Source organism: Podarcis filfolensis, assembly GCF_964270895.1.
Source record: "Podarcis filfolensis genome assembly, chromosome: 2".
In the NCBI taxonomy this organism is placed as follows: Eukaryota; Metazoa; Chordata; class Lepidosauria; order Squamata; family Lacertidae; genus Podarcis; species Podarcis filfolensis.
Genome location: NC_139605.1, coordinates 69,577,038 through 69,602,905, shown reverse-complemented (window position 1 = coordinate 69,602,905; position 25,868 = coordinate 69,577,038). Strand labels below are relative to the sequence as shown.

The 25,868-nt window shown below is 41.6% G+C and overlaps 1 protein-coding gene across 1 annotated transcript; it reads right to left on the bottom strand.

Moving 5' to 3' along the window:
• Window positions 1-24,139: 24,139 nt before the first annotated feature.
• LOC310752715 (PAT complex subunit Asterix) lies at window positions 24,140-24,656 on the bottom strand. The gene has a single exon (XM_083593638.1). It carries the CDS (start codon window positions 24,607-24,609, stop codon window positions 24,289-24,291), a length of 321 nt encoding a protein of 106 aa, XP_083449764.1. The 5' UTR covers window positions 24,610-24,656; the 3' UTR covers window positions 24,140-24,288.
• Window positions 24,657-25,868: the final 1,212 nt, after the last annotated feature.

The window sequence follows — 25,868 nt, the reverse complement described above, 5'->3', positions numbered from 1 at the left end:
TGCCATCTCCTGTTCTTTACCTTGCTTAGGCAGACAGCCATCTGTAACATACGCGGGTCACTAAGAACGAACGGCTACATGACACAAGGCCTAATTTGTTGCACAGGGCCATTCATTACATTCAAGTGTGCTCTTGCGGCGGCCATTTACGCATTGCCAATAAAAGAGGAAGAGCACCACCACCACCCAAAATGGATGCAGATGGGCATAAAATCTGCAGGTGCCAACTGATATGTATAGGTGCAAATTTAGAAATAATTGTTGTAACTGAAATAGAAATAAAATCCATCTCATGACAGCAGGAAAGACTGGGAGCAGGCGACCTATGGACCTCCCCCTAGTCTGCTAACTGTGGATGAAACGCAACAAAAACTGAGACCCTCCATAGGAACTGGAAGTAGGAACAAAAAGCAGTCGGGTAGACAAAAGGGATATTGATTATTCTAACACGTTTCAGACTCTACCAGTCCTTCAACAGGGACATTCAGAGAAATAAGGACTGAACATTTAAATATGCTCGCTCTCTACTTTTCTTAGGTTGTGGATGGGCAGCTTCAAGCCCCTCACCCCCAACTCTCCCTTCTTATTTTTCTTTCTTTTTGAACAACACAAGACCAGGTGGACCACCCTTCATATTCTAGAGGATGCCGTCAAATAGAAGAGGGTCCTCTGAGGGCCTTTCAAATAGAGGACGTCCCTCTGCAAAAGGAGCTCCACACATGACCACCCTGTGCATTCTCTTCCCACCCTTTGAAATTAACTAGTAGCAACCATTGTCCTTAGTGAGCAGACCCCAAATGTCTTAACAGGGTGTGATGGAAGCAAGAGAACTGTGGAGATGATGGAAGCTCTGACGTGGTTATCTAGTTTCTTCCCCATCCCTGCCTTTCTGTCAACGGAAGTCGGGCTCTTGCATGTCAAGCTTCTTGGAATCATGTCTTTCCATTGAGATGTCCAACTGCATTTATCTGGAAGGATAAGACAAACACATACACAAACCAGCACACAAATATTTAACTCTTTTGCACCCTGGCTGCCTAACCAATTGCTTATACATTTCACTTACTATATTCATCACCACTACAGAAAACAGCTTGAGGCATCTGGGTTTGTTTTTAGTGAATAGATGGATTATTTGCACCATAGGCATTTCTGACACTACACCTTGAACATCCCTGCTCTCATTGCATGACCTGAACACTACACTCTGCATGACAGTCATAGACATTATCCTGTTATTTGGCTTAATGGTTTTGGTGCTGATGGTTTTGCCTAGGTTTAGATGTCTGGGTGCAAGGTAGCTTTCAGATCCCCTCCATTGCCACATTATGTGATCCATATGGAAACAATATCTTCAGTCTTCAAAGAATAAGCTTGCTAGCTGCCTTTTGCTGAATCAGAGGCCTTCAAAGTTGCAAGTTTCCTGCAACGTGACTGTATGCACACCAAGGGAAAACACACACCTTGCTCTGATCTCCTTCAAAATGACTACGGGCGGGGGGGGGGGGCTTTTCTTTATATCCTTTGTCATGTGGACTACTCACACAAAGAGGAAATTACACTTTTTATGACAGGCAGGAAGACTTTTATTATTAGTTCAGATAATAACTTCTTCCTCCACTCATGCTCACTTCTATGTTCACTTAACTCAATAGATGTCCTTTCCTTCTCCACCTTCTCCCTGTACTATGATTTGCAGCAACCATCAGGATAATAGAATACTGTTCTCTCCACCCCAGGCAGCTTTCAAAGATTTTAACCTCTTCTACTTATCCAATGCATCTAACTCCTAAGTAAGGCCAATAGATACATAAAATATTTTTAACTCAATGCCAGATCTGTTTGTTTTTATATTATGGATCTTTAACTAGCTTAAAAATATCCACTACTCAGCTTTGTTCAATGTTTGGATAAGATATAAGGATTTATTGGAAAACAAAACACCAAGGTGGCTGTCACCAATGGAAGCAAAAGCCCAGAAAAAGCTCAATATGGAGGCCAAATGGCCGAAATATTGGGAAATTTTGGAACAAGAGGGAGATAGACTAAAACTGCAGAGTTTTGAGAAACTAAAAAATAAAGTGCGAGATTGGCTTCATTACTATCAGATAATGGAGGCATATAATTTGGACAAGAAAATTGGCTTCCAGGTGGAAAAATCAAAATTAGAAACAGAACTGTTAGAACCCAAAACTAAGATTTTGTCAAGGATGTACAACTTGCTGTTGAAATGGAATACTCAGGATGAAACGGTGAAATCTGCTATGATTAAATGGGCACAAGATGTTGGACATAACATTATGTTTGCTGACTGGGAACAGTTGTGGACCACAGGAATGAAATTTACGGCATGTAATGCCTTAAGAGAGAATATTATGAAAATGATATACAGGTGATACATGACCCCAGTCAAGCTTGCAAAAATATATCACTTGCCCGATAATAAATGTTGGAAATGTAAAGAAACTGAAGGTACATTCTTTCACCTTTGGTGGACGTGCCCAAGAATTAAGGCTTTCTGGGAAATGATCTATAATGAAATGAAAAAGGTATTTAAATATACCTTCCTGAAGAAACCAGAGGCCTTTCTTCTGGGCATTGTCGGCCAATTGGTGCCAAAGAAGGACAGAACTTTTTTTATGTACGCTACAACAGCAGCAAGAATACTTATTGCAAAGTATTGGAAGACACAAGATTTACCCACTTTGGAAGAATGGCAGATGAAGATGATGGACTATATGGGATTGGCAGAAATGACTGGCAGAATCCGGGACCAGGGAGAAGAGGCGGTGGAAGAAGATTGGAAGAAATTTAAAGACTATCTACAGAAATATTGCAAAATTAATGAATGTTAGAATGATGTTGGATAGAAATTAAGTGGTTTCCAGCTGTAATGCTTTAAGAATATGGAAGAAGGGTAATGGTGTTGGAATGGAAATAAGTGGTATTAGTAACAAAGTTAATAAGAATATGCAAAAATGAATTGATAATGGATGAAAATACTGAGTTATAAAATGTCAAGTTATAGAGATAAGATGAATGAAAGAGGGTAAGGATTTGCTGATTTGATTATTTAAATGGGAATACAAGAAGGGGAGGTGTGAGGAAGTCAAAGAAACAAGCAAATGAGTTTTAAATTATGAAAAAGAATTGTTTTTAATTTTTTGTATCTTTTTTTGTGTGTGTTTACTCTTATTTTTTTCTTGTTATGTGTTTTTGTATATCTGTTTTTTGTAAAATCTTAATAAATATTTCTTAAAAAATAAAAATAAAAATATCCACTACTCATCTCTTGAGTTTGCTTTGGATCTGCAAAAACTGTAACATCATTTAATTTCTTTAAGGATTGCCAGATCCACAATTCCTTAAATCTGGGATCTCCAACTTTTTCCTTTTTTCCTTTTTAAGGCATTGTTCTGGGGAGGGACTACTAATCTCCCAGCATCCATGACTGCTGCCCTTGCTGGCTATGGATGATGAGAGTTTTAGTCTAACAACATCTGGGAACCCAGGCTTGAGAAAAAGGCTGCTTTATAATAATCTTTGTTCCATCCAGCAATGAGAGTTTCACCATGACAGATCACCTACCGGTACATTCAGGCATAGCAGTGGTGTTATATAAAAGCAGCAAAGAGAAAGGTTTCGTGCTATAGTTTGGATTAATATCCCTTACAAGACTTACTTTCCTTCTGAGTAAAATTTCTATTACCTCTTCATTAACATTTGGTAGAGCTACCAGAGGTTAGATAAAATGGTTTGGAAGATCAGAATTAGCTTGCAGGCCATATTGTTACTTGCCTGCTCTGGATTGTGCTTCTCCACTAAAACATAGGCAGTTAACATTTGTCCAGTTCTTCAGATGATTATTATTACTTGGTAAGGAAAACTTTCCATAAATTCCTAACAGTACTCAGTATCAGATCATGTGGGCTTGAAGTGATTGAGAGGAACCAATATTCTTTCCCCAGTTCACTTCCAATGGCTTCCCATTCTTTCTTTCAATTCACAACCAATGCAGACAAAATCACCAAACAATTCTTTTCATTGTGTGCTCTGCGAGTAATGCAACCACCCAACTGTCAATCCTACAATTGCCTCTTCCTTTCTTTTCTTTCTGACATACGAGTAAGGCTCCCTTATTGTTACTAGCATCTTTCGCTAGATATATAACTCTCTCTTTGGCTTTTGAATTTTCTTCCTCTAATATATGACATATCCTTCCCTGCAACATCTCCTGTATGATTCTCCTTTTTCTTTAGAACACTGAAAGACTTCTTTGCCTTGCATCTCTACTTTTCTTTGTCTTCTCCTGATGTTAGTCTGCAAGGTTGTATAATCTATACGAAACTGTCATCGCTCGCAGATTCATCCTTCTTGTAATCTCATATCCCAGGGACCTTATCCCCAAATTAACTTCAAACTGACATCTAAGCCTGTTCACCATCCTGTCAACAGTATAACTATTTCAACATATACCGGTAACCTTTTTATTTATGTATCTTATTATATGTACATATTCCATCTTTTTTCCCTATCAAGGGATTTAAGGCTTTGTTTCTCACAGATCTTAAGGATCCCAAAATCTTATAGAGTCATAAAAAATGCTCAAGGCAGAAATGTTTAAAGCAGCTTGGGAAAATAAAAAAGATCTTTACCTGGTGTGGCATTAAAGAAACCAGATCATAGATGCCAGATGAATCTCTCTGGGGAGGGCATTCCATAACCAGGGAATAGCCACGCACTGCAACTCATTTGGTGGGGGCACCCTTATTGGTAAGAATAGAAAGAGCATGGCTGGCCCAAGGAATTTTGTAGCCTGAAGCAGAGCAGCAAACAATGTTCCTACACATGTCCCAAACCAAGGCGCATGGCACCCACAACCAGTCCAGTTATTTTGTCACCTAAGGCAGAAATTCCCACAAGAACCTCTCTCTTCCTGGCAGGAAAAAAAACCCCACAATAATAATAAATTAACAGTTCAGTTCAGCACATGTCTATTCAGAAGAAAGCCCCACTGAGTTTGATGGGGCTCCCAGGTAAGTATGTATAGGACTGGAGTCTCAATAACAATTTGCTGCCTTTCAAGGCATCCCAAATCACCTGCCTGATACATATAAACCACTTTTATACAACTTTAAAGTCATGGCTCTCCAAAAGAATCCTGGGAACTGCAATTTATTAAAGGGTACTGGAAACTGTAGGTCTGTTAGGGGTCTCCTAACAATTCTCAACTACAATTCCCATGATTCTTTGGGGGAAGCCATTATTGTTAAAGTGGTATAAGACTGCTTTAAATGTATGGTGTCCATATGACCTGAGGCAGTCATCTCACTGACTGATGGTAGGATTGATAGAAAGTATATAGAACTTCTGTCTCTTTCTTTCTTCTTCTTCTTTTAAAGGAAGGTAGCTGGTCCCTGTTTTAAATGCCTGTGCTATGCATTGGCATTGTGGATTCAAGAATACTCCACTCTTACAAATGCTTTGAGGGGCCTGTGATTCAGAAAGGGGTTTATTGCTGTATCCAGAGCACAACATCTGAAAGGTTAACAAGCCACTTTGTTGTTATCTGTGCTCTGCGAAAGGCAGACTCTGTGTTGTCAACGCCATGTAAACAATCCAAACAGCATTTTCAAAGGAGATTAATCAGAAGAGGAAATGCACTTGCCATCATGTCCACATCCACGTGCACAGGCTCACTGTCGCTAGCAAAAAGACCACATTTGAAAAGTAATCCTTTAAAATGAACCCACTGTATCCAAAGCAGAAGAAAATAATGAATTGTTAAAAAGCAACGCATTATTGAAGGGCCATAGCTCTGTAGTAGAGCATCCACTTTGCATGCGTAAGGTCTCAGGTTCTAAACCTGGCGTCTCCAGATAGGGCTCTGAAAGACTCTTATCTGAAACCCTGGGAAGCCACTGTCAGGGATGGAGAAACCTGACATGCTCCTGATGGTCCCAGGGTATGGTTTGAAGGCACATGAAGCAACACCTTGCTGAAGCTAAGCAGATTTGGATCTGGTGCCTGAATAGGGGACCATCTGAGAATCACATGTACACTACTTTAGGTTCCTTGACTGAAGAAAAGTGGAATTATAAATGTAAGGAAATAAAGCAATGCAACTCCCATCGTCCCTGACCATTGGTCAGGCTGGCTGGGGCTGATGAGGGTTAGTTGGGAATCCACATTATCCAACAAAATCTGGAGGGTCCCAGTTACCCATCGCTGCTCTATGCTAAGATTGGCCTTGGCAATGAATGTTAAAATACTAGTCTCCACTTCCCCAACTACCAAGATCTGAGTTGGGGAAATTCCAAAAGAAACTAACAGTTCATCTTGGAGGTCCTTATTGAGTGATATGAATGGATTCAAAAAGGGGAGGAGGTGGACTGGGGGATTTAGGCTCTGACATCACCTGTGTTGTTCTTGGCCACTGCTTTATAAACCATTGCTTCCTGCTCTGCACTTTATTTATCCCACATGTTTATCTTCCAATACACTTTATCCTGAAGGATGTTAATATGCATTTCTTTCCAGGCTGTTACATCCCATTGGGATAAACCCTAAATATATCAACCATTGTTGCATGTTTCTGACTTTAAAAAAAAGGTACTGGCTTCTTTGGCCTATGCAAGAATAAAATAGATGAATCAAATGCATGAGGCAGTCTACTAACTTCTGAGTTTTGTTATCTGCTGAATTCTTCAATCCAGATTCTCTTTTTATAATTCTTCAATGAAAAAGTAGCTTGGAATCCATTCAGGTAGTGTTTTTCAAACAACTCATGGAAAATCCTAAGGTTCCTTGGAAAAATATCAGCAATTTCTCTGTGACAAGATCAGTAATGGTGGACTAGATTAGAGGAATGGCCATAGGCTGCTGATAGCACATCAACTTTGCATGCAGAAGGTTCCCCTGGCACCTTCATGCAGGACTGGGGAAGGCCTCAGTCAGAAACCCTGGAAGGCCACTGCCAGTCATAGATAGATGGCTGACAGGTATATAATACTACATAGATAATACTAAGATAGATGGCAGCTTCCTATGATCCTAGATTAAGGTTACCAGATTTTTTTTCAATGAATCCAGGGACACTTTTCAACTTCAATGGATTCTGTATGAGGACTGATTTGTAAATCCAGGGACTGTCCCCAGGAAACGGAGACGTCTGGTAACCTCATCCTAGATTCTCTGCAAGATGCTGATCTTTTCCATTGCAGTGCATCCCTGAGCAAGAGTGTTGGGGGGTTTTCCCAGGCACACTCTCAATTCACACAGAGCAACTGCGAAGCCCAAGAAGTCCTGGCCTACATGAACTGAGTACATGCCTAAGACATCTCTCAGAATCTTAATAACCTAAGAAGAGCCTGCTGGATCAGGCCAAAGCCCCATCAAGTCCAGCACCCTGTTTCCACAAAGGCTAACCAGATGTCTGTAAGAAACCCATAAGCAGGATTTGAACACAAGAGCACCTTCCCTCTCATCTTGCTGCATGCTTCCTGTGCATCCCTCCTTCCTGTGCTCCAGAGGGTTTGACAGGCACATGGGAGAGGAGATGTAGTCTGGTTGTGCAGTGGTACTTACTCTCAATAAACATGTATAGAATTGCAGCCTATTTTTTTTTGTCTAAATTACAGATTGCAGCCTAAATTACAGAGTCAGCATGGCTCAGGGGACACAGCATTGGACTGGGGAAAGCAGGGTTCAAATCCCCACTCAGTTATGAAGTTCCCTTGGCCTGTTGTTCTTTCTCTGTTCAGCCTACCTCACAGGGTTCCTGTTATGATAGAATACATGGGGGAGTGAACTGCACATAATGCTCCTCATAACAAGAAACAGGCCGACAGTGTCATTAATTTAACAGTTGCAGACCTAACCATATTTATGAGAAAGTTACTCTCGCTGGAGTCAGTGGGACTTACAAGTAAACATGCTTAGGCGCAGATTGTAAAGCATGCCTTGAGACTGACATCAAATAAGGGATTATTCAGAAATGATGTTAGAAGCTCAAAGAGTAAATTTCCCTTGGAAGCTAGATTACACCATATATCCAAGGGCTGTATACTAATCCCACTCTCCCTTTGGTTTTCCCCTTTGTTGACATTATATCAATACCTCCTCGTGCTTTGGAAGCAATGACCAAGAGTGCCCTGTAATGCATTCCGAGTCCCACTTGACCCTCTGGAGGCCCCACAGGCCCATATTTCAGCCAGGCCTCATTCTGCATGCGATCCAACAAATGTAGAGCCATGGGTCTGCAGTAACACTTCCTATGAGCCATAGCACCATGTACATTGCTCAGAAACTCAAAAAGAAACTAAAGCTTTGAATTTTTTTTCTTTAACTGAACAAAAATTGATCTCATGAGCTTGAAAACCACAGACATAAATTTGGGTTTGGCTAGAGTCTGTGTTTCCTTTGGGCTCTTCAGCATCCCATATGAAACAAGTTTTAAAACCATTTGCAAGGCTAGTCCAGCATATTACAAGGAGTGGCATGCGTCAGGCAGTTCACCAAGCACATTGCTGAGATAGCTGTTCTATTCCCACTTCCACCCACCAATTGACATGTGCTTACACACCTTGCAGTTCCAGGAATGGATGCCTTATATATATTGTGGAGCTTGTCTGGAGTGCTTGGAACTCTCCAGGAACTAAAGTGCTAGTGTGTGGCACATGCCAGTGTTAGGTTTATCAAGAGTGTGTCCAAGACCCATAAAAAAGTAACACAGCTCTACCTGAGTGCTGGTAAAATCTTCTTTGGTGTGTCCTCCATCCAGTTTTGGATAGCACAAACCATGGAGGATGCATCAAAATGAAACTAACTCAGAAAAGATCTGTAAGGATGCTGTTGCCATTGAGATGAAATTTCACAGTTGGCTAAGTTGAAAAGGGAAGAAGAGATGACTAAGGACAGACGTAGTTGCCATTTAAAATACTTAAAAGCAAGAAGAAAACAGAGATCAATTACAAGTGGTCCAGAATGAGGCAACCTACATTGTTAAATACAATAGACTTCATGCTGGCTTTCTCCATTGGCTTCAGTCAGTGACGTGCGGTGAAATTTTTCATAGGGGAACAGTTAGGGCCAGAGGTGCCAGCTTGCGAGGGCAATTGCAGGAATGATGTTGCATGTGTGACATCTCGATGTCTCGACGTTGCACTCATGAGCATTGTGCCTCCCTCCCTAAGCTGGGCAGAAGCTTCCCAGGCTTCCCAGGGAAGGATGCACCAGGCTTTAATACTTTAATACTCTAATTTACAAGGAGCATTTAGAGGACTAGCCTAGTCCCCCTAGTCCACAGACCGCACACCACAGGCTTCAGTAGGTTCCTAGACCTAACTCAAAGCTCTGGTTTTGAACGTTAAAGCCTAAATGATCTAGGCTCAAGATACATCTCATATGAACCTATTAATACATCCAGATGTTCTTCAGGGTCCCTGCACTGTGTTTCCCCACCATCTGAATTAAACAAGTTTTTTACTCAGTAGATAGGACTGTCTCAGTAGCAGCACTGGGATTATGAAGTCCATTCTCCAGGGCGTTCACTCAGCTCCATCTTTGTTGTCTGTTAGACAGCAGACACCAGGCAAAAGCCATTTTATCCAAGAGATCTTTGAGAGGTATTTGACAGAAATAATGGCTCTGTTAGCTTCTTATGTTTAACTGCTATGTTTTGTTTGCATTGTTTTTGTTTCATTTTAGAATTATGAGTTTGACCAAACTGCGGGAGGCAGTGGAAGACAGGAGTGCCTGGCGGGCTCTGGTCCATGGGGTCACGAAGCATCAGACATGACTAAATGACTAAACAACAACAATTTTCATTGAGGATTTTACAATTCGTGTTAGCTTCCTTGGGTGTTTTAATGATCAGGTGGGACATATATTTTGGGTAGGATTCACCTCACCAGCCCCTCCTCCCCAGCAGCATAAATCCTGCCCAAGGATTCTGTTCGTGCAGCAGGGTTTTCCTCCTCCCCCCCTCCTCTCCTCCCCCCACCCATCAAAACTGGCTCAGGGGTGGGGTTTCGGGAGAACCACCAAGACAAAACACAGAGGAGAAGGCAGATTATTCCATCCAGCAAGCTGCAATGCTTGCGCAGACAGAACAACTGGATGAGTGCAATGTTGAATTTCACCCATTATAAATATTCACCAGACCCGCTGAGACAGAATAACAGCTTCAAAATTTGGAAAGCTTCATAATTCTGAAACCTGTTCAGCTTTAGAGTGACTCTTCATTCTTGCGAGCTTTGAAGGAATGGCCAGAGCCTTACATTTGGAGATGCTTTAAAATATTCTGCCTTGAGGAAAAAATTGAGCTATTTCTGCATCACAAACAGGTTAAGCAGGTTAATGGACATTCCTATTCCACAATTCTGTGAAAGGAACACTGGGTTTGCAGCACTGAAGAATCCATGGCAATTAAATTGGTATAAATCTGATGTGTTGTTTGTATAGCATAAATATGTTCTTGGAGGTTTCTTCCATGACATATGTTGGGTCACAGCAGATACCTTTTCTTGTCTGAAAGGACACTGCTATACCATTTATGTTCAATAAATGCAACATTCTATTTTTATAAAAAAGAGGAAAGATCTGTCACATGTAGAACACATGCTTTGAATGCAGAAGGTTGCAAGTTCAAGGCCACACGCACACACCCCAATCCCCAGATAGAACTGGGAAAGACCCTGTCTGAAGACCCTGGGCTGCAAGTCAATGTCAACAATTCTGAGCTGGATGAACTAATGGTCTGAATCAGTGTAAGGCAATTTCCTATATTCCTAGAAGGGTGGATAGGTGTCAGTAACTTGGAAGGTATATGAAAAACATACTAAGATGTTTTAACTGTTTGCCACAAAAGGAAAAACTGCTAATCCCCCCACTTTTTCTTTTAAAGAATATGTCTGCCATTTCTTTCTCCACAGCCCTGGTGGCCAATCAGCCATATGGACTGATAAATAGCTCAAGGTAGCATTTAGGTGATCATCCATTTGGGGATTGTGTGTGTGTACATGTTTTCTTCAACGCTCCCTCCCTCTAAGTTGTTCCCAGGGGATTTCCATCATTCCCTTGAAGAGGCAGCTGGCTATCATTTTACGAGGCAGGAAGCAGCAGAGGAGGAAAGAACGCAGACAAATTACCAAAGGACAAGGCAAATTAGGTGCTGTGAATACATGTGGCACTTTAAAGTGTCTCCTCTGGTTTGAGCCGTTCTTTGTGTGTAGCTTTCAGCGGAGGCACAGCCTGGGATTGCAGATGTGTGTCCAGTTATGTATATAACAAACAAACAAAAAGCTCATTTTATGGATATGTGGGGCACCTCTTCTCCAAATTCCCTAGGACTCTTCCAGATGATGGAAAAGGGCAAAAGTCTGTCAGCGATAAAGACAGAGCTAAGGCAGACCTAGGTAAGCACAGGCCAGCTGTCCCATGCTGGATGTGAATTGGGATACCCTCAGTGCATGTGCGGGGAGGACTACTGTACAGTGGTACCTCAGGTTAAGAACTTAATTCGTTCTGGAGGTCCATTCTTAACCTGAAACTGTTCTTAACCTGAGGTACCACTTTAGCTAATGGGGCCTCCTGCTGCCGCCGTGCGATTTCTGTTCTCATCCTGAAGCAAAGTTCTTAACCCGAGGTACTATTTCTGGGTTAGCGGAGTTTGTAACCTGAAGCATCTGTAACCTGAGGTACCACTGTACTCAAAGGAGATCAGCTGGTTCCCCTCTCCCCTCACACCCAATTTAAAGAGCTGTGTTTTCATTTTTAAACCATGTAGTGTTCTTGCTGGAATACTCTACTGGTCAGAAGCTGGCCTCAAAGAAAGACAGAAAAACAAAAAAACAAAAGATCCTTTCTCATTCATAGATCACTTTTTCACTTGAAGTTCCACTAAGCAGTGCATAAATTTTAAAACTAACTAAATAAATAAATGCAAAACAATGCAAATGATAAGAACAAAACAATACAATAAGGGATCAAAATGCATCTGCAACTGTTACTGGGGACCAGTGATATCACTGGCAGTAGCCAATACCTGCTTTTGACACACACTGCCCAACACACAGAGCTGCTGTCTGTATAGCACTCCGAGTGTGGTAGTGCTAGCAGAGAGGGGGGAATCTTATTTTCCAGGTGACAGCAATTTGCAGTTTGAGTGCCGGCAGCCTCCAGTTTGGCTCTTCCTGTAAAGGACTCTGCATTTCCTCTGCAATTAGCCATATGTCTAAAGAGGCTTCTCTCAAACGTGGAATGAGTGATGGGGAAACCAGCAAACAGCTGACACTGCTCTTCACTGTGTAGGTTTGACAATGCTTTATATTCATATAGCCTTCTGGTAAGAGTCTCAGTTGACGACAGGGTTTGCAGGACTCATCATGGCTTTGATGTCATAGCTTCGAGGGCTTTTTCTTACAATCAAGTGGTATACAGTGGTACCTCGGGTTACATACGCTTCAGGTTACATACTCTTCAGGTTACAGACTCCGCTAACCCAGAAATAGTGCTTCAGGTTAATAACTTTGCTTCAGGATGAGAACAGAAATCGTGCTCCAGCGGCGCGGCGGCAGCAGGAGGCCCCATTAGCTAAAGTGGTGCTTCAGGTTAAGAACAGTTTCAGGTTAAGAACAGACCTCCAGAACGAATTAAGTACTTAACCCGAGGTACCACTGTATAAATGTTACGAAATAAAATAAATAAGTAGCTTAGATGAAGAAGAAGGGTGTCCACAAGGCACGGCTAGTTTTATGGGGGAAGGGTGGGTGGATAGTTCAGTGGCCAGGAGGACACACACTTTCTTCTATACATCCAGTCCCAAATACATCTTGGCATTTCTCCTTAAAGGATCTGAGAGGTTCAGACTGAAATCCTCTGCCTAAGAACCTTGAAAGTTGCAGTTAGTCATAACAGAAATACCAACCCAGAAGGACTAATAGTCCATACATCTACCCAACAGCTCCTAAGCTTCAGAAGGAGTTTTTGTACATTTTTTTTAAAGTTTCTAACCTTTGTCTGATAGATGTTTCTTACTCTTTGCTTCTCCTCACATTTCAGTTAAGTCAGCATTGCCAACAGCACATGCTTAGAATATGCAAAAGCCATCAGTGCTGCTGGGTATTCTTTTCTTTTTTTAATTCTGAGAAGAAATGTTTGCACGAGGCACATTTTACAGTGAGTGAAAATTTCTTTCTTAAGTTCCTGTTCCAGACTTGCCTGCCTAAGCTACAGCCCAGGAGGGAGACGATCCAGCCAAGTGGTTTGTTCAGCTACCAGGGGGAACATTTCCAAGAGGATAAAGCTACTGGACGGAAGAAGAGGAAGGAAAGGCGGCAGAGGATCTGCTTGATGTCAAGAGATCCAGCTGGAATTGGAAATGGGCGCCACTGGCTAATTCTGGGGAGAGAAATCGCAGGCCTACAGCAGCAGACTTCCTGAAGCTCCTTTGCCCGATCTCTACTAGTGCAAGAGAGGAAACAGGAACATCAAGCAGGAGTGGGCAAACTTGGCCTAATTTCAAAAGACCTCTGCAAGCCATCAGTTCAAATCTCTAGCAAGATCAAATCACTGGCAGCATGCTGTGTAGAAAGGTTGGGAGGGAGAGACAGTCGTTCTATACATTAAAAGTATGTCCAATGCACATGACTTTCCCCAAAGAATCCTGGGGACTGCAGTTTGTAAAGGGTGCTAGGAATTTAGTCTCTACTACAGTTCCCAAGGGTGGGACGGGGGTGGCGCTGTGGGTTAAACCACAGAGCCTAGGACTTGTCGATCAGAAGGTCGGCAGTTCAAATCCCTACGACGGGTGAGCTCCCGTTGCTTGGTCCCTGCTCCTGTCAACCTAGCAGTTCGAAAGCATGTCAAAGTGCAAGTAGATAAATAGGGACCACTCCGGCAGGGAGGTAAACGGCATTTCTGTGCGCTGCTCTGGTTCGCCAGAAGCGGCTTAGTCCTGCTGGCCACATGACCTGGAAGCTGTATGCCGGCTCCCTCGGCCAATAAAGCGAGATGAGCGCCTCAACCCCAGAGTCGGTCATGACTGGACCTAATGGTCAGGGGTCCTTTTACCTTTACAGTTCCCAAGATTTATTTTTGTTTTTTGAGGAAGTCATCTGCAGAAAGACATAGATAAGGGGATGTCCCTGTCCAGTTTTGGTTTTGGCCACCGCCAGCATGCAGCTCCCACCAGCTGCTCAAAAAGACCTCAACTCTTAACAGGGGGGGAAAAGGTTGCCTGATCCTCTTCCAAGTGTTCCTTTGTGCAGTTTTCACAATACATATGGGCAAGATTCGCAGCTGATGTTGCATCTATCAGGTTATCTGTTAGCTCTACACCAAGAGAGCAATCTGAGTGTCTGAACCTTTTTGCTGATCTGCAGGAATATAGCTAAAAAAAAACCACCTTCACCTTCATTCACAAGCACCAGATTCATATATATATCCTCAAAGATTTAGTGACTAGCAACATGAACTCTCGGAAATAGAGTATTAACTCTAGGAAATCAAGAGCTGAATGAGTTATATCTCGCATGGAAATGAGTTGGATTAAAGAGGCAGGCTTGCTGCAGCTTGGTGATTGCAGCCCAAATCCTTCAATATCCTGCCGTTCATTGGTAAGGACTAGAACATCTCAGCAAAGCCAGATCTTTATAAGGTGACAAATTTGAACTGGGAGGTGCCTGGTGACAAGAGGAATAAAAGAAAAGCAAGCTAGCAAAATAGGAGACTTCGGGGGGGGGGATTTCCTTTCCAAGCAATGGAGCAGCTTGCGAGAAAAACATGGGTCTCTTGAAAAAGGAAGCAGAAATTCCCACTGTCTACTGCCATGCCTTCTTTCTTATTACATTTTGGAAATCCCCAAAATGGTATTGTGTGCTGGGTAGCATGCCGATATATCTTCATTTCTTATCAGTTCTGTCATCCTAGCATTACAAAGTAGACTGTGAAGCCCAGTGTTGTTGTTTTAACCCAAAAATGCAATCTTATATGTGTCTGCTAGGAAGTAAAGCCCCATTGAGTTCAATGGAACTTGTTCCCAAGATAAGGGTCTATAGCAGGCTTCCTCAACCTCGGCCCTCCAGATGTTTTGAGACTACAATTCCCATCATCCCTGACCACTGGTCCTGCTAACTAGGGATCATGGGAGTTGTAGGCCAAAAACATCTGGAAAGCCAAGGCTGAGGAAGCCTGGTCTATAGGACTGTAACCTACAGCACTGGTCCTGTTTGCAGACAGCTCATATTATTCTGAAGCAGCCAACAAATCCCAGTTGAGAAACTGGCGAAAATGTGGGTAAAGATTTGAGAGCATTGCAGATATTCCTCATATTGTCCAACTTTTTCAGATAAAAAAACAGGATGTGTGTCTTCTAGGATGTGCTCCCATGTGAGTCACGTGACCTGCACCACAATCTCGCCCTGATAAAACACTTTTCTGGGATGAGATTGTGGGTAAGATTGCAGCACCCAAATGGCCACCATGATATTGAGCAACAAAACAGGATGTCCCATTTTTTCTGGACATTTGGTGAGTACAGTGGCGTAGCGTGGGGGGTTCAGGGGGGCCAGCCGCACCGGGCGCAACATCTGTGGGTTAAGGGGCGCAAATCCACGGGTTAGGGGGCGCAAATCCACGGGTTAGGGGGCGCAAATTACTTGTCTTGCCCCGGGTGCTGACAACCCATGCTACGCCACTGGGTGAGTACATCTTCCTTTGACTAGATTGACTTCACGTTTATTAATCTGGCCTAGTTTCTGAGTTGAGTTGGCTGCCGCAATGCTGTATGAAGTGGACCTAACAATAAATCAAAATATGTTAATTTCTCACCTCTTATTCAATTTCAGTGGCTTTTAATATCCGTCAACTTATTTGATGAAGCCAGAAATAATGTATGTATTTTTAAAATACATTTTGGCACTGTGGTTCCCATTTATTTCCTGTCTGGAAGTCCTTCAAGCTTCTGATCAAATTCCAATCAAATACAGGTGCCTATATTTTTTTCTGACTATGATGTAAATGCCATGTTTAACTTATATTATATAGTTAGGGAAAATTTCCTTATGCTGTTTCACTCTAGCTGTTCCAATGCTAAGAATTGTGATAAGTGAGTTTCTTTATTGCTTTACTGGTCTTATATTGTTGTGCGTGTGTTTTCTTGCCTGAAATCAAAGCAGCATACAAAAAAACAACAACTTTAAAGTGAATATAAAATAATAATAAAAACAACCTAAAATGTTCATAATAATATGCATAATAGAGCAGCTACAACTCTACCCCAACCCTACTAACAATATGTGGAAATTAGGGCCCAAGGCCTAAGTAAATAAAAGTGCTTTTGCATGACACTTAAAATTAGCATTCCATAAATGGGGAGCCACCACTGAGAAGCCCTTTCACACCTCCCTTGGAAAGGAGCACACAGAGAATTTCCTCAGATGATGAACACAGGGTATGTGTGGGTTCATGGGGGGAGAGGCAGTCCTTGAGGCAGCAGCACTTTGCCCCCCCCCAGTTTTTAAGAAGAGGGCTAAGCCCCCTAAATATCCAGTGGTGATGTCATGGCATTGTGCAACATCATGTGTGGGACGTCACGTGACATGACATCAGCCCCCTCAATTGTGGGCAAAAGCTGGTGCTAATGCCTTGAAGTATTAGGGTCCTGGGTTGCGCATATATATCATCTGAGGATCACAGGACGGTTCACAACCAGGAGGTGTAGCTTGGCAAAATGTGTCTGCACTATTCCCACCCCCACCTCCCATTCTTCATTCCTCATCCACCTTCCACTACCTTTTCCTTCTCTGAGTAAGTGTGCAGATATTTCTTGTCCTGTTTGTGTGCACCTTAAAAAAAAACATTACTAGGAATGTGCAAGAGTACAAGAGCAAGCATTATTAGCTTTGGGCTACAATCCTATACAGTTACCTGGGAGTAGTGATGGAAGGATTTGTCCATTTTGGTTCTCTAACTTGTTCAATTTTTCAACCTTAAATTTTGTTCTCTGCATTTCTGCAGCATTTCCCCCCAAAAATCCTTAGGAAAATTCATTGGCATTTTAGTGCAAACTCTCCTAATACACACATTTTTGAATGCAGAATTTTTATTACGATATGTGGGTGCTATGAAAAATGCAGGTATGTAACAATACTGATTCTACAATAAATTCTCAACTGACAGCACAAGTACTTGCTGAGCCATAAAGGTCACTGGGTATGGGGATGGTTTTATAGCTTAGTTCCTGGGTGACACTGGACTTAGTTGTATCTGAATGGAGGCAGGAGTTTTCTGTTCTTGCTCTGCTCTTGTTTAACAGGCAACAAAGTACTGACTTTGTGCTTTTTTCTGGCCCGTGCTTTTTTTCGGGGAGGGGGGTACTCAAAGATACACAATACCGGCACCTCTTTTTGTTGTTGTTAAAAAGTGTAGCACTTATTGTAACAACTTCATGGGAAGTACTGGCACCTATTTTTCTAGAAAAAAAGCACTAACCCTGACTGATATGTCCTCTCAACTTTCCATGACACAAAGTGTCCAGTCACTTCCACACAGCACTTCCACACAGAAATTTACTGTGTACAGTACTCAGTGCTGCTCATGCATGCAAGTTTTTCACAGCATCCTCACAATGTCATCCTCATCAAATGTCATCCCACTTTCTCTCCCATTTCATCCTGATTTGCCATTACTACAGGTTTTTTGTTTTGTTACTTAGTGGATTTTCCTTGGAAATATTCCCCCCAGATTAAATGGGAAAATAATGTGGAACAGCATTTTGGTGGCGGCTGTGCATGAGATGCACCAAGTCAACAATAAAACTGCCATGTAAAAGCGCCCTCAGTCTCTCTCATACTACTTCACATACTGTAGTTCTAAATAAGTATTTTTAAAGCCTTTACAGGGAGGGTAAGAAATGAAAAAAATGTTGGGTAAAATGTCCATAACAGAACACTGATGAGTGACAACCTTTTCCCAACTGCGCTCCCTTTTTGAAAATGGCACTCAGGACCATATCCTTCCCAATATCTCTTTGACAACACCTCTAGGCAAGAAAAATCTGCCATGCAATTCTCCTAAATACGTAAAGAAGAGAAAGGCTTTTCCACACAGGCAGATAGTGATTTAAAGAGCAGACATGATTGTCAACATTGCAATCATTGCTTGTAGTGTATAATCCTGTAAAAGAAAACTTTGCTGCAGAACCAAAAACCAAGGTTTGCCTGGGGTTGTTGAAGCTTATGCTCCCTAAAGTATCATTTAAGTTCATCTCCATAAAGGATATTATGAGTAATAAGAGTAACTGCAACTGTGGCTTTGTAAAGTGTTTTTACCAGCCAGTGCTAGAAAGGATATTTTAGAGGTTGTGTTGCTTAACTTGTGGTTTGCTGCCTTGGCTAGCTGGTATATAGTAAGTGCATTTTTGTTGGCATCTGGCTTCAACTCCCCATTTTAATTTATAAAAATTGAAAAAAAAGTATATACCTGGAAGAATTCCACAGACTACAAAAAATGTTCCTCTTGAAAACTAGTTACCAGTTAATGATAATTCCACTTTGGGCAGGAAGGAAGGGTTTAGACTTGATGTCCCAGGGTAAATCAGGAGAATGTTAATCACAGACATTTCTCTGTTACTCAAGACCAGTTTACAATGGCTTCCTATAGGAAACACTCAAATTCCATGAGAATGTTTAAGAATATTTCCTTAGAAGAATGACACATTTATTTCAGATATGTTTTAAAGTATTTAAAATGTTTTGCGGGCAAGGAAAGAGATTCATTTTGCTAAATTCCTTTAAAATAAAGTTTAATTTGTAATATTGAAATATCCTGAAGGGTGAGAGACAGCTCTTGCAAAGACAGATTATACCTCCTGACGGCTTCAGACACATTATGGAGATGCAGAAGCTACTCTGCAAAAGCAAAATGTTGAGTGGTCCTGATATAGCTTTACAAAGTAAATACAAACATTAGAACACAGAATATGTTCAAAATGTAACTGCTTTTCTCCATGTCATGTACAATTCAGAGTTTTGTGTTGCATTAAACAAAGGCCAAGTACCAGTTACAATAGAAGCAATAGCACTTGGGGAGCTCTGCGTAAAAACAGCATACTAGCATATGTGCAGAGTGCAGACCTAGGTCCAAAGGTATTATTTCCAAATCAGAGCCATTAGGTAATGCTACTTTCTGACTGCTGTTTATTGTGGGTTTGGTTGGCCCTCATGCATTCAAGTGTTTTTGCAGTGTCCACGTTCTTCAGCCCATATTTCTCACTTAATCTGCAACCTGTCTGCAATATTAAGGCCCACCTGGAAGCATCTCAAGCCCAGAAACATAGGATCATCCTGGTTTCCCTGCAGAATATGTCTCCAACAATATGACAGCAAACTCTGAAGATCTGTTCCATCTCCAATGTTGTTGTGATAATAACAGCTAAGGGAAATCTATTTTCCTTCCCTGCCTGATGCTAAAAAACTGACTTTATAGTTTATAGGTTGTAATCCTTGTTAATCATGGCAAAACAGTGCTAGTATTGCCAGTCATGGGGACGTGGGTGGCGCTGTGGATTAAACCTAGGGCTTGCTGATCAAAAGGTTGGCGGTTTGAATCCCCGTGACGGGGTGAGCTCCCGTTGCTCAGTTGCTCAGTCCCTGCTTCTGCCAACCTAGCAGTTCGAAAGCACGTCAAAGTGCAAGTAGATAAATAGGCACCACTCCGGTGGGAAGGTAAACGGCGTTTCTGTGCGCTGCTCTGGTTCGCCAGAAGCAGCTTAGTCATGCTGGCCACATGACCCAGAAGCTGTACGCCAGCTCCCTCGGCCAATAAAGCGAGATGAGCGCCGCAACCCCAGAGTTGTCTGCGACTAGACCTAATGGTCCAGGGTCCCTTTACCTTTACTGCCAGTCATGCACTCCAAGAAATCATCTCCCTTCTACCTGAGAAACAGGGGAAACAAGTTGATAGCAATAAAGCCAGCTAACTGGCCTCCTTTCTGAAGGCATTAAGCTGAGTTCAGATGTAATGGCCAACCACAGATTGCCACTGTGTGTGAAGGGGAGAGATTAGATGTTTCTGTCAGTACGTTGTGCTGCTTTGTTTGAATAAGTGAAGCTATTAGCTCACAAACCAGGTATCAAATCAGAATGAGGCAGTTGATAGGAAACCAGAGTTTGTTCACAAAATAGGATCTGATCCTGGTTTGATACCCTGTGACAAAACAAGAGTTTGTACATCGGAATTTCCCCAGCGGACTCCTTAAAGATGAACTTACGCTCAGCCAAAAGCCTTATTGAGCAAAGATTAGCAGACATTGAAAATCAACACAACCTCGCCAGGGGTGGGGGTGTCTGCTCCCCCAGGTATCACGGAATAACCCCACCACTTGGCCTTCCATCATACATGTCATCTCTTTCATCAGTACCACACCGACGTGCATTTATTCGTGCAAGGTTCAATGTCTTTCCATCAAACCTGCTGAACCACAGATTTTCCAATGGTTTGGTGTCTCCGCTATGCGTGTGTGACGGGGAAACTGTTGAATCTCTTTCACATATAATGTTCAACTGTCCCCTACATAGCATAGCCAGGGCTAAATTCCTGGGTCCTGTTTTACTGCGCTTGGTTGGCAGGCCTGTTGAGTCACACGCCGCACTGCTTTTGCAGGATACAGAGCCTTCTGTAACTCTGCAGGTGGCGAGATTTCTGAATGCGGTTATCTCACACTCAAAAACCACCAAAAAACAACAACAACATCAAAACTAATTGGACTGTTATGTTGAGAGTGCATGTCGGAGTTCGTCTTTAGTTTTCCTTTTCTGTGATCCATCCCTTGGAGCTCTCCTGGCCCCAAGCCGTCACTTGGCTCTGCTCAATGACCCACCCTTGCATCGTGGTGTTCACCTTCTGTTGTCGGATATATCTGTTTTTATGTCCCTGTGTTTTTATGTTTGTACATATTTTATGGGCTAATAGCCGTAAATAAATAAATAAATAAATAAAGTTTGTACAAGTCACAATTCCACATATTCAGGCAAAACAGGAAAGTGGTTTGTTGCAAGCCAGAAGCATCTCATTTCCCCCTTTGCACATGAAAAAAGTGCAATTCCAAGGCTTGCCATGGTTTAGCATTACATCTAAAAGAGGCTTGTTCATTTATTCTCCTCTTCATAGCTGGTGAAATCTTGCTTACATCTGGTTCATGTTATAATTTCAAAAGTCATGCTCTTCACTTAAAAGAAGATCTCAAAACCATGGTAGGATTGTACAGTCTCTTGTGACATAGTAGCACCAGTGCTGTTTGAACACTTACCGTAATTTCTCCTACCACCATAGCACTGTTTCTGTTCCCCAGAAATGTTTTGATAGCAGAGCAGTGATGTAAAATCCAGTACTGTATTACTAAATAAAACTTTATTGCTATGAAATATTGATAATGTAATATCATATATGCCAATATTTAAAGTTTTAAATGATTGCTTTTCCTTGAACAGACCAAAACAAAGTATAGCAATGCAGGAGCCAACATCTGTGTTTGGTTACTATCTAACTGGCATTATTGCATACTAATTGATCTAAATTCATCAAGTCTTGGTAAATGTGGAGTGTTATGAGCAGACTTGTATGTGCATGTATGTGTGTTTAAGTGACAGGTCCTGATAAGTGGAGATTGATGGCCAACGTGAAGAAGAAGGAGAGAAACACCAAAACCTGTATAATTTCTATAATAACCAGGGCAGCTCAAACACCCTGAGAATTTAACTGATAATAATCGCAAGGGTTAGCATACTAATTTTTAAAGTTTAGCAATCCAATCCAGTAAAACGGGCAGATGATACTGTAAAAAAATGGATGAGATAGGAAAACCAGGAAGTAAGATAATAAAATGTAAATGAGCGGGAAATTATAAAATGCATAAAGCTGCACTCCCTAAGGGAACAGCTGTGTATGCTAATCCCTCCTGGACTGCTCCTTTTGGATCTCCCTTCCTTCCTTCCTCCGGCCCTCTCTAATAGCTCCCTTGTTCCTCATGGACAAAACTAGCCCTTTGTGGCTCCTCTCAGAACAACATTAAAAACAGGAATAGGGAAATTGTAAACAGGAGGCTTTTGGCCTAGAGGCCAAGGCACACACAGGCCTCTGAGGCCTACTTCATGCTAAGCAAAGAAACAGATCTTTGTTGCTAAAGGGATTAGGGCTGCAGGGTTTCTGAGGCACTGTTAAGGCATTCAGCTGGCCTGAAGTAGGGGCTTTGTAAAGAGATACCTCCATTATATATCTGTGAGCGGAAATCATTCGTACTCTTTATACAATCTGAGTCATGTGATATTGCTGGACTATTGAACGGCTCTGCTGTGGCAGGGTCCCCTATCTGCTGAAACGGTACATGTTTGATCAGCTAAATGGATGGCTGTATAATTAGCTGAAGTAACTTTATTTCTTTTTTAAAAAAAAAGAAGAAGGAAAGAAATAGGAGCCTCTCATTAGTTCTTAACCGATGTACTAAAGAGCAGCTTACATAGAGATAACACGGCAAACTAAATCACGGGTGTTAGAAAAGTTAAGATACGGGCAGAAGACTTAATTAAAATTCATGGTACGATTTACAACAATTTTTTAATCACCATCATAAAATTTGCTGTCCAGGAACAGGATAGGACAACCAATGAACCATGCAATTATTGGGCTCCCAGGTCTTCCTGGAGTTTGATGGAGATTGCATGGCTGCAAAATAGAGAAGAGGGGAACATAAAAACAGTGGATGGCTTTTGTGGATCCTTCTCATAGACTCTGTACCTGAAGTGCATTGCTAAAACATTTCCACCAATTCCATTAGTGGTTTTTTGTTTTTTTATGCTGGAATTTGATGTGCTCTGCTTTTTGTTCTGTTATTGATATTTACTGCTTTATTTATTGTTACTATCTTTGTAAGCCACACTATAGCTTCGGCTAATAAGAGGGCTGGGGAACCTGTGGTCCCCAAACCGGGGGGGGGGCGGGGGGTTTGAGGCTGCGATCGAAGGGCGCATGGTGTCCTTACTTCTCATGCTGCCCTCCCTGAGCTGCTTTGCAAAGCCGTGCAGAGGTGGCTCAGGAAAGGTGGCATCCCATTGGAGCCAATCCACAAATATCAAAACCCAAAACAACCTTCTCTTTTATTGGTTAGAAAAGTGACGGTTGCGGATTTGTGTTCAGAATCCAGGCAAAGGTTACATACTTTTAATTCTTTTGGATGATATGCAATTTTAGTCACACTCAGAGCAGATGAGACGAAACCAATTGACTTCAGTCCGGACATGACTAATGTTGGATATCACTCATTGATTTCAGTGGGACACATTTAAGAATGCAAGAGTTAACTTTGACTGGAAGAGTTCATAGATTAAAATCTTAATCTAGATTATTGTTATGGAAGAGAATATAAACTGAACAGGAAAACATTACACCTCATTATTATTGAGCTATATGTTTCTTAACAGGAAATTTATTGCTTCAATGATTATAATAGATGTAAGTTGGTGGCATTCTTATTATTTTCAGAAAGATGTGTTTCACTTGTAGCATTGATATTAGGAAGGGTAGACAAATCTGCCGCTTAGAGATTCCAGTTAAGTCTGTGGTACCAGTACTCAATTTTACTTTTTAAATGAATTACTGTGATCAATCCTTTATTTCAAACAGACTTTTGGACAACTTTTTTTACTGGGAGTAAGTTTATTTGCAGTTTATTAGGATTTTTGTCCCCCAAGACTTCTCAGCATCCTATTCCATTCCTGTTCTTGGACTGCAAAAAAAGAAATCCCTTCCGAGGAACATGTTTGCAGAAATAATTTTCTATAATTAGAAAACATTTCGCTCAGAACACATTGTTGGAAACTGCTGAGTTAGTAAGACTCCAGGATATTTTATTCTTCTGCATTTTTTTTTTTTTTTTTTTTTTTTTGGTTTGTAAAAGTTAAGGACGTTGTTATTCTGAATAAGAGTATTTCCTTTTTTAACTGGGCAGAAAACCCGAACAGTACAGGAAGTACAGTCAGAGCACACTGTAGATGTTTGGTTGGCTAAGAACTAAACTACAGCTCAAGTGAAATGCATTACGTATTAACACACTAAGCCAAGTTGGCAATGTAGCCAAAGCATCTCTAATAACCATCACTTTATTAATGCAGCAAAATGAGTACTCCCAAGACACGTGCAAATGGATCTGCATTGCCTGAGAAAATAGTCCTCTCTGTTGAGGGCGTGCACCTCTGCTTTGCAAGAGGAGCTCTGAAGAGAGGCAATAACCTTTCACCAAGGAGGAGACATGGGTTGTGGGTTTTGCAGATAGGACATCACTACAGCCGAGATAGACAACATGAAGCTGCTCATCATCTGTTTGGTATCTTCTGAACTCCGAGAGTTGGCAAAGCTGATGAATGAACAGTAGACAGCAATCCAGGCACACCACTTTAGCTTCAGCATCAAGCCACACATACTAAAAATCATTCCCAGTAGATTCATGTAGTCTGGTGTGGGGTCTTCCAGGGTAGGGTTATTCTCTGTGGATGGAGGTTTGTATCTGAGAACGCGATTTGGCCGCCGCGGGTCCATTACGTTGTTACCGGCCATCGTGCACCGCCTCTGGCTAACTCCGAGCAGCGCCCCCCCTCAGTCGCCGCCGCTCTATTCTTCTGCATTTATTGGTAATCTTGACAGCCAAGTGATTTCCACATTTATATTAGGGATGAGTGGTAAAACCTGACCAAGCGTCTGAGCAAGCCAGATATTATTAGTTTAAGTAGGTGATATATCCTCTGTTGGGGAAACTACATCCTTTACTTGCAAGGAAAAGGACTCCCTGACCTTAATATATTGCATTTTCTTTACTTAATGTTTTAAACACCTGTGAATCATTGGATCAATCCTCCTAAGGACTTTTTTTTTTTAATTAAGCAGAAAAAAACCCAAACCCACAACTAATAATCTCCTATCTGTGTACAGCCCTTCCAGAAGTAGGGAAGCATTGTTAGAAGGTTAAAAAAAATATGGAGGCCTTTTGGGGGAGTGGGGTGGCATAAAGGTACATATCCAAGTCCAATGTTTTGTTGTTTAAATTATACAGTATTTTACAAATGAATTCAAAAGCAAATTGCTGGAGGATAGGGAGGGAGATGAAACCAGAGGACATTTGGTGTGGTCCTGCTCAAAACTACCCTATTCATATGGGGCAATTTGATTACAAATCAACAAAAGTATAGTGTCCAGATCAAGGGAAGTAATAGTACCACCCTATTCTGTCTTCCTCAGACAACACCTGGAATACTCCATCCAATGCTGGGCACCACAATTAAAGAAGGATGTTGGATGCTTTAGCTGAGATTCCTGCATTGCAGGGGGTTGGACTAGATGACCCTTGGGGTCCCTTCCAACTCTATAATTCTATGAAATGGTAGGGGTCACCTGGGGTGATGGGCCCCTGACTGACTCCAGCTACAAAAGCTAAGACTGCTGAATGGACTCCTTGGCTGGAATACTGTTTAAGGGGTATTGTTTTATTTTTGGGGAGGGTGTTATTTTTGTTATTGATTTTTGTTTGCTTTTAAAAAACAGATCTTATGATTTACGTGGAAATTGTTCAGTTTGGTTGTGTATTCTCTTGTTGCTTTATTTATTGTTTATGACTACTTTTGCTATGTTGTAATTATGTATTTTTTCACCTTGAGTATGGTTTGAACTGTGGAGGTGGTATACAAGTAAAATTATGTATTAATAATAATAATAGTAATTTATTATTATTTATATCCAGCCCATCTGGCTGTATGCATGTTTAGTACTGTGGAGGATGGTAGGGCAAAGTGAGGGGAAGAATTACATATTATGGCTCTATA

Excerpts from the sequence above, each read along its gene's own strand:
- LOC310752715 (XM_083593638.1), bottom strand. The coding sequence starts at position 24,609 with ATGGCCGGTAACAACGTAATGGACCCGCGGCGGCCAAATCGCGTTCTC.